Source organism: Phaseolus vulgaris, chromosome 1, assembly GCF_000499845.2.
Source record: "Phaseolus vulgaris cultivar G19833 chromosome 1, P. vulgaris v2.0, whole genome shotgun sequence".
In the NCBI taxonomy this organism is placed as follows: Eukaryota; Viridiplantae; Streptophyta; class Magnoliopsida; order Fabales; family Fabaceae; genus Phaseolus; species Phaseolus vulgaris.
The window spans coordinates 11257989-11274704 of record NC_023759.2 but is presented as its reverse complement, the minus strand read 5'-3'; the positions used below and the strand labels follow the sequence as shown (position 1 = coordinate 11274704).

Here is a 16716-nt window from a genome sequence, read left to right as displayed (position 1 = left end):
CAATTTGGTCTTTACATAACATTGTGGGGGTGCAGGAAGAAAAATGTAGGGGTGGAGGAAGAAACTGCCCTTTCTCTTTTATGGAGACACACACTCTGCTTCTCACTCTTTCCTTTTTCTTTTTCTCACACTCCCATTCTTATTTATCTTTCTATGTTTTGACTAATATATGAAAAACATATTCCTTTTATTGAATCCAAATTCATTTTTTTAAAGGTTTTATTTCAATTCTTTCACTTTCTTTACTTGTGTTTTTTTACATAAATTAAAATATTACAATATAAATTTATAATAATATTTAAAAAAAACGGATATGTATATTTATGATAAATTAAAAAAATAGGGATATACGATATGACGTATTTTTCCGCTAATATGTATAGTGCACCTAATTTCTAACCAACTTGAGGATTGCTTATTGAATAGTGGTACACATCTCCATGTTGATAAGCACTTGATAATTGTACACTAATATGTGAAGTAGCTGATAATTTATTAAGAAAAGACAAGAAAAGCAGCGACAAGGGATAGAACCATGTAATTAACATTGAAATCTAAATAAGTATCATCATTATTGTTTTAGTTTAACAAGTTATATCTGGACTTGGAGTCACGATTCGAAAACATAGTAATAAAATTTTTGCAGCCCTTAAACAGAAACTTTGGCGCTCTGAAGAGTTGGAAGAAAGCATGAAAGTTCTATTGCTGTGCTTGGAAAGGCTTGTATTTCTTGAGATCATGAGCAAGGCCTTGGATGGAACCCACAGCTGAGATAATAGAAATGATTAAGCAGACCCAACTCAGAATCTTGAGCCAAATCCATGTGAAGGAAAAGCTTTTCATGTTGGATCGCTTAATGTACATCTCTACAGGGAAGTAGACCGTCAATGGCCAGAATGAGAGTGAACCAATGAGCCCCAGAAAGTCATTGAAGAAGGGAAATAGCATGGCTAGAACAGCAGTGATGATCACATACGTTGTCCTCCAAAACATCCTAAAGAAATTCAGGGTTATGCCTTCACACAGAGGAACATTCACACCATGCTCACCATTTATAAATTGGCTTTCTGGCCATTTTTCTTTGCTCCATTTCTCCACGAACCCAAATATAGGTTGCACAAACACCTGCCCAACAAAATTTCTCCAATATTCAGCCAAATTCGAGTATTAAATAGGATTTACTTATTAACAAAAACATACAAAAGTGTTTGTCTTTAAAATACGAAAACTAAACAAACACATAAAAATAGGAATCTACTTATTTTATTAATTTTTTAAATGAGTATAAGTAAATATACTAAACACCAATATATACTTAATTGAAGCTATATCTAAATAACATCTTATATTAATTTCTCATTTTAGTTTCTTCACGTATTTCAACTTTTTAATTTTCTTTTATATTTTGTAATCTAATTATTTTCCCTCATATTTTACCATTTTTTTTTTTTAATTTTTACACTTTTACTATTACTATTACATTGGTAACAAAATAACGCGTTTAACAAAAAAAAAATGGTGATAGAATAGAGACGTGTTAGTAATATATTACAAAATTGGTAAAATGTTAAAAAAAAACTAAAGTGGTAATATTCACCAAATGGTAAGCTTTGTTTTTTTATTTATTTTGTTTCTATTTAAATTTGATTCGTATCTAGTGTTTAAAAAATTCAGGTGCTTTAATTTCTAACTTACATTTATTGAATGTGAAGGATAAAAAAGAAATAAAGTATAATTTGAAAGAATAAAAAGATATTTGTGAGTTGAAGAAGTTATTTACCTGGTATGCCCCAACTAAATGCACTGCTATGCAGATATTGGCAAAGTCTATTAGCCAAAAGGGCTCATAGAAGCCGAACCCTGTGAGGAAATTTCCAGGTGCGTCATTTCCAAACGCGGCATAGCCTAAGCACCCACATAGCACATAAAATAATGTCGTTGTCATTATCCCAATTAAACTTGCTCTCTTCATCATTCTGTTCTCTGGTGGGCCTGATTTTAGAGTGTCCTGCAACATTATGGACCACATTTCTATTTCAGTTTACTGCACTTTCTTATCTTCCATTCATAATAATCAAAATTGCAACATTTCTAGTTGAAGTAGTGTGCTAAGTATATAATAGCCTTACAAATCAAACACTGTCAAGTATTGACTTACTTTTACCATAGGTTTTGTTTTTTCTGTTCAGTTTCAGCAATAGGTCTAAACATGTATAATAATGTTATGATGGATTTTATAGTTTCTGGGTCAATCACCACATTTAAACATTTAAGGTATTGTTTAAATATTTAAGGTATTGTTTGGAGTGGCCATGAAAGGAATTTTGATTGTGCATGGTTGGTTTCCGTGTGCTTAGTGTGGATTATGAGTTGTTCACCGTTTGATCTCCATCATATGGTTCAGGTGAGTCACATCAAATCTGAAGTAAAAAATGCGATGGGAAGAATCTGGATGATAAGAATTAAAAATATTTCTTTGTTTTAAAAACATTAGCAATTAAATAAAACAATGACAAATGAGATCAGAGTTTTAAATTTTTATGTAAGTGATTATTGTTTAGATAAATATCTATGTACCAATTGGTTAGATAGAGATAGGTACAAGGTTCGAAAAATAAATAAATAAAAATATCTTTACTATAATTTAGCTAAGAATAACTTGCAATAGGAAAATAAAATAGAGGAAAAAGGTGATATTTTGGTAAGTAAAATCCAATATGTGTACACAGTCCGTGGTTTTTATTAATTGATGCATCTAATCCCAACACCATATTTAGAAGATAAATAATGGATAAACACAAAAGTCAACGACAAAACAAGAAAAATAAGAAAAACAAGTTATGGGTCAAAAATAGAAGTTGGTGTTACGTATGACTATTCAGAAGTTGAATTCATATAATATGCCACTACCAAATTTATTTCAGGCACACATTTCAACTTTTATACTAATAGAAAACACAACACTTTTCAAATTCCATCATATTTCAAACCGTTTCACCGCATTTTCTGTTGTCCCTATCGTAATTTTTTCAATTATATTTTGTCCTACTAAATCTAATGAAGCACGTATATTATTATTATTATTCTGAAAAAATAAAGTTTCTTCCAAACTAAAAGCCGATGATTCAAGAACAATTTTATTCACACAAATTTAATTAAATTCACACAGTTCTTTTATAATTATTAGTAAATAATTAATTAATAGATAAAATAAAACATAAATATTACTTGCCTGGATCTCAATGAGCACATTTGAAAAAGCATAAGCGAAGGCAATGTCACCGATAGCTTGAAACATCCTCCAAACCTTTTCCGTTCCCGTAACGTCCACCCCCACTTGCACCCCTGTTATTGATGTCCGCGCGTGTGCCCCACCTTTAAGCATCGTGCTTTATTTCATTAGTATTATTATTACATTAACACAATATTTGTTTTCACACATATTTTATGAATTAAAATGTATTAAAATAAAAACAAAACGGTGAAAAATTTAGTTTTATCAACTACAGTTGGAACATAAACAATTAATAACACCCATAACAACTTGAATTTAAAATAGTTATTAAAATTCAAACTCTTGAAATACTTGCTTAAAATAACACAATCAGTCAACGTACGCGTCAACCAAAGTTAATAGTGAATGAATTATTTAATATTTATTATCTATTTTTTTAATTTTTAATCATTCTTAATCTGTTAGAAAGAATATATACTAGAGGGTAGGTTCACAGTACTCATATTTTAATTAATAAAGACAATTTTAATTAACTCATTAATTACCCTAATTGGTTGCATATTTTTAAAAAGTTATTTTAACATTTTAAAATATAGAAGTTAATTAATATTTATTTTCAGTCATAAAATAATTTTAAGAAAGCTTCTACTTTGAATCAAAATTTCCGTTTTGATTGTTTTAAAAGGCTAAACTATATGCCTAATTATTTTTGTTTCTAGTTTTGAGGAAATTAAAACTATGGGCCTAATAAGGTTTAAAGTTGCGTAAGTAAATAGAGTGATAATAATCACATGGTTGTTTTACCTATGACTTTGGCTAGGGAGAGTCCAAGACCAATGGAAGAATAAGCGAAAGACATCACAGCTGCAACAATAGAGAGCCAAGAGAGCTTATGGAAGTTTGGTATTTGGCTAAGAACAATTTGAATGCAGGCAAAAACGATCATGTAAGGGTAGTTATTTATGTTGCACTTGGCTTCATGTCCATGCTTGTGAAAACAGTTCGACCTCTTCACCGCCCTAATCAATTTTCAACAACATGAAATAAATAAAATTAAAACAAAAGGGTACTTCAATGTGCACATAAAACAATGACACACACACACACTCTTTGAAGTCAAAAGTTCATGTGCAAACTTACACCATACTGATTGATGCAGTTATAGTGTAGCCGATGGTTACACCAACAAGATTTATATACTGAGCCAATCCACAAAGCTGGAATTTTCTTCCTCCTATGGACACAAAAGTAACATGTTATATCAAAGGAGTATCTTAAACAATTATATTCCATTAGTCTCTGGTGTATTTTTGCTGCTAAAATTATTAGCAAAGTATAACAGAGCAATACAAAATAATGTCCCGAGAAAAATAGTATTCTACTACATCACGTGCCTCGTCTCTCTTCGGAGCCAAAAGAAAAATGATTTTTTATTTGCATTGCCAATAAATAAATAAAAAGAAGAGTGCTAGAAAACCAGAACTCTCACGTGTCAAGTCTCAACCACATGTACCGACATAAACAAATCATAAGATCATTTTTTCTTTAACATTTAGATATCTTAAACTGTTTTTTATCTAGACTTATTCTGCCATTGTTATGTTTGTTGTATCCACAAAACTTGTACATGAAATATGAAGGAAAATAGAGTGTAGTGTGATTGGAAACTATGATGATTACCTTTGTGAGTAAATTATTAGGTGATTCTGATTGTGACTATGCAATAGGTTGTGTATCTTGTAATTATGATATAATGATGTAACGAGAAGCAATAGAAGTGAGATTTGTGGTTGGTATACCTAAGTTAGCTTTGACAACCTCAGAATATGTGTAGTTTCGCTTGCCATGAACAGGGTCAGGTGAACGGTAAGAATCAGCGAGAAGAGTGGAAGTGAAGTATGTGATAAAAGAGAAGGCAAAAAGCACTGCTGGACCAGCCACCCAACCCATCTGCGCAATTGCCCATGCAAGAGATAGAACTCCAGAACCAATCACCGCCGTTATGATATGAGCACTTGCAGTTATCCATGTCCCTTCGATTTAAGACCAATTCAAAAACAACATTAATACAACAACTCTATCACAATCAAAATTATCAAAATCCACAGTGGACTCTTATATCAACTTCTTAACGTAAGTGACACTGTATAAGTCACTGCAAATTGACTTTAAATATCAAGTAAATATTGAAATTAATACGAAGAAAAATTCACTTAATTGTTCTGCTGTGTTTGTAAAGGTTTATCCAAATAAGCAAACATAAAATTTGAATATGTGAATGGGTAATACCTGTTCTTTTAGCTCGTCCATCTTCATCGAAGTTTTTGTTGCCATCAGCCAAAGTTTCTGGGGTTTCTATGTGCATGCTGCTCATCTCTGGAACCGACCAATGGCCTGTGTTTGTGTTTGTGAGTGCAAATGAGTTGAGTGGGTGGGTGGCCAACACCCGAAAAGAAAGGAAAAGAGATGGCAAAGAAAAAGGGTGTTTTTATTGATGATTGGCCTGTAGTTGGTGTTTGGTTTTGGGTAGAATGTAGGAGTTTGTGGTGAGAGGCTTAAAGGAGCTGAGATAATTGAATTGGAGAAAGAGCACAGTGGCTAAGGAAGGATCACAGTGGATTAAATAGATGGGAGGAGTAGGAGAGAAGTGTTTTGGACTTTTGTGGCACATGTAATTTCGAAGATGGCTTAGAATTTTATTTACTGAGGGAAAAAGTGAGTCACTTTATAAAAAGGAAAAGTTGAGCAGTGAAAAGGGAAATTGAGAGGCTTTGAGAAGAGAGAGTTTTAGGTGGGTTGAAAGGAGAGGAATTTTTTTCAGGCATGTGGACCATCAAAGGTGGCAAATTCTGCTCTGGCCGGGGAACCTAAGTGTCCCCTACACTATTTCATTTTTTGTTTGTTTTTGTCCATCCATTTCAAGATTCAAGCTTATGATAGCCACATATTATGGGTCTTCCAAAGGGCCACAAATCTATCTTATTAAGACACCATGCTTACCATCTCTTCCACTTGATTCCCTATAGTTTATGATCTTATTTATCACCTTTTAAATTACCCTCACTCTTTCCTTTCAAATTTCTAACATCATGCTTCAAAATCTACTTATGTCTACCAATTGTCTTACACTAGCTATTTCTTGCTGATACAATTCTCTACAAAACTATATTAACTTTTTCACAAATTAAAAACAGTTTAGGAATTTACTTTTTGAAAAAACTAAATGAAAAATTATTTTAGTTTATTATTTCTTTCATCTTCTCTAAATGTATTCAATTTTATCACAAAGACCAAAAAATCCAAATATTCTGTATGTTGTGATTGAAAATTACGATTGCAAAAATAATTTTGAAAACCCTTTATTATGACGCAGCAAAGTCTTGCCATGCAAATTCGTTTCGCAATCATAGAAGTTGACCGACTTTCAATTATAATTTGTGTAATTAAGGTGTTATAACACGTCTCTGCTATGGTATCATGTTCGCTAAGAATCTTAATTATTTAATTCTGTTTGTTAAAATAGGGTACTTTATACAGAAACTTTTGTGTCGTTGTTATCTGTCTTTTTAAACAAATAATGTTATGATTTATTTTATATCTTGATATTTTTATCATGCTCGGATTAATATGGTGAATCACTCCAAAATATATTAGGTACTCATCCTGTTCTTTAATATAAGCCTATCAATAAAAATAATTAATTTAATTTTATTCTTAAATGAATGTTATCAATCTATTAAATTAACCTCTGTTAAATATTTTTAATTTTTTTATGATTTATATTGAATATAGTATTTTATGTTAAAAATAAAATCTAACAGACCAAACAAAGATGAGAAAAAGAATCAAATAAACATTCCATATATACACAACAAGCATGAAAAACAGAGTAAAAAAAATATATACTTGAGAAAATATTATTTATGCAACAAACTTTAATTTATTTTTAGATAGAAGTGTGTGTTTCGTATTTCAACTCCATGAATAGTAATTGATTTCGTTCAAAAATGATGAGACAAGAATTATGTTTAAATTTTTCTCATGGTGCAAATAATACAAACTCAAGTGATTAGAAGAAAAATTCATCATTATTGAACACTCCATGTGCAATAAGATAACAAAGAAAACACAAAAAAACATGAAAAGGAAGAAAGAAAGCACAAGCAGATAAAGGACATAACTTGCTTTCGTATTTTATGTTGGAAATATAATCAAACAGACATGCACGAAAAACAAAATGTTATTTTAAAAAAAATAAGTACAAAAGAGTCCACTTGAGGGAGTACCCTTGGTCACACATATATATAACCAAGAGCTCCTTAAGCATAACACAAAACAAACTTTTAGACGGTCATCTAAAAATCACTAGACGATTTGTACAAACCGATAAACGGTCTCCACAAACCACTAAATGGTCTAAACAAACAACTAGGCAATTGGAGACCACTAAACGATCTCCACAAACCACTAGACGATCTTCCCAAACATACCCAGACCGCTAAACGGACTCAACAAATCGATATATATATATATATATATATATATATATATATATATATATATATATTCTTCACAAGAAAACTAAAACAATTAGACACTCACAATAGGCTCCTATTTATTAATTCAAAACACAAACATTTATAACATTTAATATGAATAAAAAAGAAATCGAATATAAAACTATATAAAAATAAAATATCTTATTAAAAGATTAATCATTTATTAATATGTGTTTTATAATAAAGACTAAAAGGAGTAAAATTTAATTGTCGACTGCTAATAAGTAAAATTTGATGCTAATTAGTCAATAACGTTGCATTTGTATAATACTGCAACTAACTTCAAAACCATGAAAGACAATTCATTAGTGTTGACTTTTGAAGACTAATTTTAAGTAATGTATAAGGTGACACTAATTTATCACTAATTTTAAAAATATTTTTTAATTAAAGTAGTTTAGTGTGTTGGTTAAGCCAAAGTTAAAATATAGGAAAAACCCAATTTATATATGAAAAATAGCCAAAATTCGTAGATAAATCAACATTATCTATCGATATACACGAAACAAAATCCGTGGGTAAATTGATACATGATTCATCATATTTTAATTTTAAATTTTTTATTATTATTTGAATCTTTTTTTTATTTTTAATTATTGTTTACAAATATTATTTATGTCTATTTTTAGGATTATTATTGACAATTATTATATATGTTATTATAATTATTATTAATGTTACAAATAATTGCAGCGAGTGGAACTCGAAGCCATGTTCCTTGAATTATCAAAGAAGCTTTCACTACAAGAAAAAATGATTTTAATGGAGTTTACTTTTACATTATCCAGGGTTAAAACCTCTATTAAGTCATTTACTCACGGTTGCAGTTTCCTCCGCTAAACCATCCCTACGGAATGTGTTCCTTGGGATTTTTTTAAATTTGAGAAAAATCCTTTTAGAAACCCTGTTAAATACCATGGATTTAAGAACCTCTATAATATACCACGTGTTTTAAAACCTTCATAAAATACCATGAATTTCAAAACTTATATTAAATACAATGGGTTTAAAAACCTCCGTAAAATATGATCCTCTTGATTTCTCTCTTCCACCATAGACACACTGCTTGTTGGAGATCCCACATCGACTAAAGATTAGAGCCTTTCATTGTATATAAGTGGGTGCAAACCTCAACCCTATGAGCCGGTTTTATGGGGTTGAGTTAGGCTTAAAGTCCACTTCGTAACATGGTATCAGAGCCATTTTCGAGCCTATCCTAGCGAGTGTTTGTGTTGGGCCTATCGTGCCACCCGCTATCGGGCCGCTATCGGACCACCCATAATATATAGTCTCACGCACGAGTTGGTAGTCTCGGGGTGTGTTGGAGATCCCACATCGACTAGAGATTAGAGCCTTTCATTGTATATAAGTGGGTGCAAACTTGTTTCTTTCATTTTACCTAACTCGAGAACCATTGATGTTTATCACTGCTTTATATATCCTAAATAATTACATTATCTATCACATGTGGGCTTCAAAGTCATGTGTCTTTTTGGCTAAAGATTGCAAAAACATATTGCGAGGAGAAATTAACTTTATCACTTCTCACTTTCACAGTGAATTAGTTATTAGATGCATTTTAATAAATACCTTAATTTAAAATATTTCAAAATTATGAGAATTAAATATTAACAATTATAACTAAAACTAAAATTACACATAAAGTATATGTACATCAAAAACTAAAACAAAATAAGTCAAGTGTTTTGAAGTATGAGCTCGTACAAAAAAAAATAAGAATTATATAAACCAACTATCATATCATTAAAGATATGCAAATATTGTTGTAGTGTAAAGTTACACTTTCAAAATTTTAAAGAATTTAGTTATAAAAATTATAAAATATATTAAAACTATGTAGTTTTTAATTATTTATTTATAACTAGATTTAATTATATTTATTTATTGAAGTTTGAAAATTCTTGAGTGTTTTATTGAGATTCTATAATAAATATTTGAAATTTAACGAAAGTTAAAAAATTTCCGTTATTTTGCTGAAGTTTTTAGATTTCTTTTTAAAATTTAATGAAGGTTAAAAAACCCTTCGTTGTTTTACCAAGATTTTAGAATGAACCTTTGAAATTTAACGAAGGTTAAAAAACCTCCATTATTTTGTTGAGGTTTTTGAATAACCTTTGGAACTTAAAGAAGGTTAAAAAAACTCTTAAAGTTATATCAACCTCCGCTAAACAACCTTCAATAAAATTCTTTTTTTTAGTATGTTACCATTACACTAGTCAAATTTTATTGTCAAGCTATAATTATTATTATATTTATTAGTATGATTATCAATATTAATATAATTAATAATATAAAATTATTAATATTATTCATATATTTAATATCTTTCATATTATTAATTTCATTAATATTATTATTACTACTTAAATTAATAACATTATTAATTATTATAATAAAATTATTCATAATACTAATAATATTATTATTAAATACTATTAATATTATTAAATATTTTTAATATTATTAAATATTATTAATATTATTAAATATTATTAATATTATTAATATTATTAAATATTATTAATATTATTAAATATTATTAAATATTATTAATATTATTAATATTATTAAATACTAATAATTAATAGTATTATTCATAACACTAATATTAATATTATTAAATACTATTAATATTATTAAATATTATTAAATAGTATTACTATTATTAAATAATATTAATTATTAAATATTATTAATATTATTAAATATTATAAATATTATTAATATTATAAATATTATTAATGTTATTAATATTATTAAATATTAATAATATTATTAAATATTTAAAAATATAAAAAACATTATTAAATATTAAAAATATTATTAAATATAAAAAACATTATTAAATATTAAAAATATTATTAAATATTAAAAACATTATTATATATTAAAAACATTATTAAATATTAAAAACATTATTAAATATTAAAAATATTATTAAATATTAAAAATATTATTAAATATTAAAAATATTATTAAATATTAAAAATATTATTAAATATTAAAAATATTATTAAATATTAAAAATATTATTAAATATTAAAAATATTATTAAATATTATTAAATATTAAATGTTAAATATAAAAAATATTAAAAATATTAAAAATATTATTAACTCTTAAAAATATTATTAAATATTAAAAATATTATTAACTGTTAAAAATATTAATAAATATTTCAAATATTATTAACTGTTAAAAATATTATTAAATATTAAAAATATTATTAAATATTAAAAATATTATTAAATATTAAAAATATTATTAAATATTAAAAATATTATTAAATATTAAAAATATTATTAAATATTATAAATGTTAATAAATAATATTAATAATATGAATATTATAAATAGTATTAATATTATAAATATGATTTTTATTATTTTTATTAATATTATTAATTTTATAATGTTAATTATATGTATATTTATTAGTTATGATCATTATTTATAATTATTATTTATTGTTATTATTATGAATATTAGTTATTATTTTATAATTATTTATATTATAATAATATTTTTAATATTATGTATATAATTATTATGATTAATATTATTTATATTATTAAAAATTTTAAACTATTAAGACTATTTATATTCTTAATGTTCTTAATATTGTTAATAAAAATATTTATATTAATAATTAATAGTAATATTGAATTTACTTTTAGACATAAGTTCGTGAACAAAATTTGTGGATAATGTAATATTTACTTGTGTATAGAAATATGTAGATAATAATTCGTAGGTAAAATTGAAATTATTTAGAGATCCAAATCCGTAGATAGTATTCGTAGCTAATGTTAAATTTATCTACAAATTCATATTTGTAGTTAATATCCGTAAGTAATGATGAATTTACCTACAGATTCTGATCCATGAATAAAAATTCATTGATAAATCTAATTTTTTTTACCATTAATACATTTCAATTTTAAAATTTAAACGATATTAATAAAAATATATTTTTAATATTAATTTAATTTGTGTTGGTGTGATCGACGTTAGTCAATACTTAAAAAAAATTCAAATATTAATTTAATATAGGCAAAGATTATTAAAACATGATTATATTTTAACAATTGTGGATATTTTCAACCATATTTAGTTAATCCACTTATACAATTAAAAAAATTAAAAAATACAAATTATGTTTTTGAATTCTAAATGTACAATTAGTTTTTTATTTATTTTCCATTTTCTAACAAAGTCTCAAATCCAAATCACAAATCTAAATCACAAGCTTCCATTGATTTATAAATTGAAATCCAAACCAAATCGTGGTTCTAAAATTAAAATGTATTGAAATTCAAACCAAATTGGGGTTCTAAAATAAAAATAACCTTAATAATAAAAATAAATTAATTATTATTATTAAAAATATTAATAATCCTATTATTTTTGTTAATATCGTTAATGATGAGAAATATAAAATTAACAATAATATTAATAATAATAAATATTATTAATAAGAATAATAATAATAATAATAATAATAATAATAATAAAAATGATAAGGATAAGGATAAAGATAATAATAATTATAATAATAGTAATAATAATAATAAGGATAAATATAAGGTAATGATAATAATAAGGATAAGGATAATGATAATGATAATAATAATAATGATTATACTGATAATAATAATAATAGTGATAAGGCATGAAATGGAAGAATTTAACCTAATAAATGAATAAGAAATATTGTATTGAAAAAAATTGGAAGAAGATTGTAAAAGACTTACGAAAATCATGAAGACATCGTTCGAAAACAAGTTTATTTCATAAAAGTTTCACACAAACTTTAGAAGATGATGATAATAATAATAATAATAATAATAATAATAATAATAATAATAATAATAATAATAATAATAATAATAATAGTAAGGATAAAGATAAGGATAATGATAATAATAATAATAATGATAAGGATAAAGATAAGGATAATGATAATAATAAGGAAAAAGATAAGGATAAAGATAATGATAAGGATAAGGATAATGATAATAATAATAATAATGATTATAATTATAATGATAATAATAATAATGTTAATAAAAAAGATAAAATGATATTAATAATGATAATAATGATGATAACAATCATAATAATAATGATAATGATAATAATGATAATAATAAGAGTAATGATAATGATAATATTTTTATTATTATTATTATTATTATTATTAATTATAATAATAATAGTGATAGTGATAATAATGATAATGATAATGAAAATGAAGATACAAATAATAATAATACTGATAATATGAATAATAATGGTAATAATAATAATAATGATAATAGTAATAGTAATAATAATAATAATAATAATAATTTTGATAATGATGATAATGATGATAATAGTAATAAAGGTTAAATAGTCTTTTTAGTCTTTTAATCTCTATAATGATGGTCTAAAGTTAATTTCAACCTACAAATTTTAAAAAGTTCAATGCCAACATTATTTATAAAAATTTCAATGTAATCCCGACTTTTTTTAAACAATTCAATGTGGTGGTTTTAATTGTTTTAAAAAATTCAATATGTTAACAATACATATAATTCAATATACAATGACATAATCGTCGAGGTAAATCTATTTTAGTTAGCACAATATTGAGTCGTTTTAAAAATATTTGGGATCAAATTGAACTCTTTAAAAATCTAAAAAATGAGTTGACTTTTGATCCTTAATATAAGGACAAACAGTAATTAAGCCTAACAATAATGATAATGGTGATAATAATAATAATAGTAAGGTTAATGATGATGATGATGATAGTAATAATAATAGTAATTGTTTTCGTTCGTTGACCTAGATTGAGTCATAGTGGTGGATTATGGGCCAACTTTTCTTTTTTGATGTTGCTGCTTTGAGATGCTTGAAATCCACAGTGAGGGGAGCTCCACCTATTGACAAGACTCCGACAATCAAGTCAGTGAGAATATAATTATAACTATAGTGAGTAGTGTATGGAATTGCACTTATCCTTCTTCAGGGTCTTGATGCCCTTTTATAGTCTTCGTAGATCTCCCTTCAGGAGTTTAATAAACATAAAGATATTATGTTAATATATCACCTTTATTTTAGGATGTAGGTAGAGCATTATCTCTACCTGTTTTATTTTCGTCGGTTTCAAAGTGAATGCCTATACTTAACTGATTCAATTTTTTATTCAATTATTTTTATTTGTTGTTGTTGCCCTTTTTAAATATATTTTTCCAACCGTCTTGGGCTGACTTTTCATGTGTCATTGAGCCCATTATTGTTATGACCGAACTAAGCACTTACCTTCTTATACTATTTGGGCCAGAGTAATGCATTTAAGTGCTCGGGTTGGGTCCCAAGCACATCCGACCAGTACACAACTCCCTAGCCTCGAGTCGAGTATGGTGAGGTGAAGAAGCTTACCTGTGCCTCCTTTGAAAGGACATTTGGCTAAGATGGTAGCTAGTACACGATTTCCGAAGCATCACTTGAAGGGACGTCTTCATCACACTGATTATGGTGCATGCACGTGTTATGCCATCAACGACAAGGAAACCTTGTCGTTTTAACTTCCCTTTTTGAAAATTAAAACCCTCCCTCTTCGTTACCGACTTTTTACGATTGCCCAAAGTTATCAAAGAAAACAAACTTTCTCCCTTACAGCGCCACCTTGCTCCGCTACGAACCACTAGAAAATAGGTATGATTCCAACTCGCAAAACCCCTTTTTGACGGTGGTTGTTACTGTTCGTTATCGATTCCATTTAAAACCATGTCCTATACTATGCCTTGATTAGTTTGTCCTGTTTATAGTTTTTCCTAAACTGTGCTTCATATTTTCATTGTTGTTCATCTTTTAGTTGCTTTCAAAGATGGATTATGCCTCTCCTTACCCTTGGACCAAAAAAGAACTGCTTAAAGAAACCTCTAATTTTACTACTGATTTGAAAATTAGGGAGTTGAGGGAATTGGGGGCCATAAGCAAAAAAGATGAAAACTTAGTAAAAGTTGTAGTATGCAGGGAGGGCGAACCGAGATGTTGCGATGAATCGTCAGACCCCAATGAGCCATTCTGTTTCTTACACTACCTTATTCACCAAAGCCTTGCTGCGTCTCCCACTCTCGATTTTTGAAAAATAACTGTTGAATGAGCTTAACGTGGCTCCTACCCATCTGCATCCGAACAACTGGCCATTTATCCAAGTGTGGAAGTATTCTTTTATTTTTTCGAATTCAAACGAAGACAAGAAAACTTAGCAGATTGTCGAACTCCAATAGCAGGTCGGGTGCCTCCATACCGAGGTCGCTGAGGTTGATCGTTTGGGCTTGGAGTTGGCTAGCAAGACCCAAGAAGGGTTTGTATTGTCTAAGGCGAAAATCGATCTAACTAGTAAGGTTGAGATTTTGGAGAAGAAAATGGCAGAGGAGATAACTCGTAAAGAAAATGAGTTCTCAAAGATGGTGGACACTTTGAAAGATGATGCGGCCCAATCATATATCATCGACTTTGAAGTCGCCCTGGAACAAGCTACTCTTGTCCAGCCCACGATGGACTTCTCCGAGCTAATCCCATGTAAAACGATAGTTGATGGGAAACTTATTGGGGACTCTTAGTTTCTACAATTAGGAAAAATATTTTCACCTTTATGTGTATATTTAATGTTTGAACTTGGACAACATTAGGGATTTTAATCGTTTTGTGTATCCTAAGCGTGTGACTTCTTTTTTATTGTGCCCTTTTATGGCGTTTATAGCTTCACTTATAACATATAAATGAATGTTGTATTCTCAGAGTAACTTACGAAGTAAATTTGCTTACACACTAAGCATAGCATGGTTAAGAAGATTACGAATTGCTAACCTGAATTTAGATGAAGCGCCCAAGACGATGGGAATAACTCTTAGTAATAAGTTAGGTCATTGATGGATTGCCCCCTTTAGGGTCAAGCAAGTCGCTTGTTGTCTCAGCGTTGCTTAACCTACACTATTGATAAGTTTGATGTATATAATAGGTACATTACCGGGTCAACCTCACCTTATGGTTTCTTAGAAACGATATGTTGATGTCGATCATCCCCGAGTTAGTCTGACCTTAGGGTTCGACTAATAGGGGTGTATAACGATATGTTGAAGAGGACTGTCCCCGAGTTAGTCTGACCTTAGGGTTCGACTAATCAGGGTGTATAACGATATGTTGAAGACGACCGTCCCCAAGTTAGTCCGACCTTAGGGTTTAACTAATTGGGGGTGCGTAACGATATGTTGAAGATGACTGTCCCCAAGTTAGTTCGACCTTAGGGTTCGGCTAATCGAGATGTATAACGATATGTTGAAGACGACCATGTTGAATCAAGTGTGTTCAAGCTTTGAAGAATCCAAATCCTTTGTGTTTGATGGAAGGCTGGAGGTGCTTGTTGTTGCTAGTGTGCTTTAGAATAGGATCTAGGGTAGATTATATTTATAATCCACTCTTTGTTGAATCTAAAGCTTAAGTGTTTTCAAATATTTTAAGATTAAAGTGTTTTTCAAACTAAGTGAAAAACAACCTGTTGTTTTGTCGAAACAACCGATTGTTTTATACTTAGGTGTTTTTGAAAAAGTTTGAAAACTGTTTTGGATAGTTGACTTGCTGTCAAACCCAAACAACCGATTGATTCGCTATTTCAACTGATTGTTTGTTTGGAATCCTAACAAAAACAATTTTTTTTGTTAAAAGAGCTTTAATTGATTTCATAACTGAATACGCTCCTACTTTAAGTGCTTTGACCAAGATTTGAATACTATAAATAGTTTGTTAATGTTTTATAACAAACAACAAGAAAAAAAAAAACAGATTTGAGTTTGAACTTTGAGCTTTGGATATTCAAGAGAGAAGTGAAATAGGATTACTCTGTGTT

At 28.0% G+C, this 16716-nt stretch overlaps 1 protein-coding gene across 1 annotated transcript; it reads right to left on the bottom strand.

Annotated features, from left to right (window-relative positions):
• Positions 1–524: 524 nt before the first annotated feature.
• Positions 525–6317, bottom strand: LOC137813567 (amino acid permease 6-like). Its single transcript, XM_068615899.1, has 7 exons — positions 5525–6317; positions 5035–5268; positions 4376–4469; positions 4040–4254; positions 3233–3375; positions 1781–2008; positions 525–1125 (listed from the first exon to the last, which is right to left on the bottom strand). Exons 1-7 carry the CDS (start codon positions 5607–5609, stop codon positions 700–702), a joined length of 1425 nt encoding a protein of 474 aa, XP_068472000.1. The 5' UTR covers positions 5610–6317; the 3' UTR covers positions 525–699.
• Between the last annotated feature and the right edge of the window lie 10399 nt (positions 6318–16716).

What these genes read in the sequence shown, in the direction of transcription:
- LOC137813567 (XM_068615899.1), bottom strand. Translation starts at nt 5,609, where the DNA reads ATGAGCAGCATGCACATAGAAACCCCAGAAACTTTGGCTGATGGCAAC. An exon ending in GGTTGTCAAAGCTAACTTAG is followed by an intron (nt 4,470 to 5,034) that starts GTATACCAACCA and finishes TTGTGTCCATAG; the next exon opens with GAGGAAGAAAATTCCAGCTT. An exon ending in ATGTGCTCATTGAGATCCAG is followed by an intron (nt 2,009 to 3,232) that starts GCAAGTAATATT and finishes ATAATGTTGCAG; the next exon opens with GACACTCTAAAATCAGGCCC.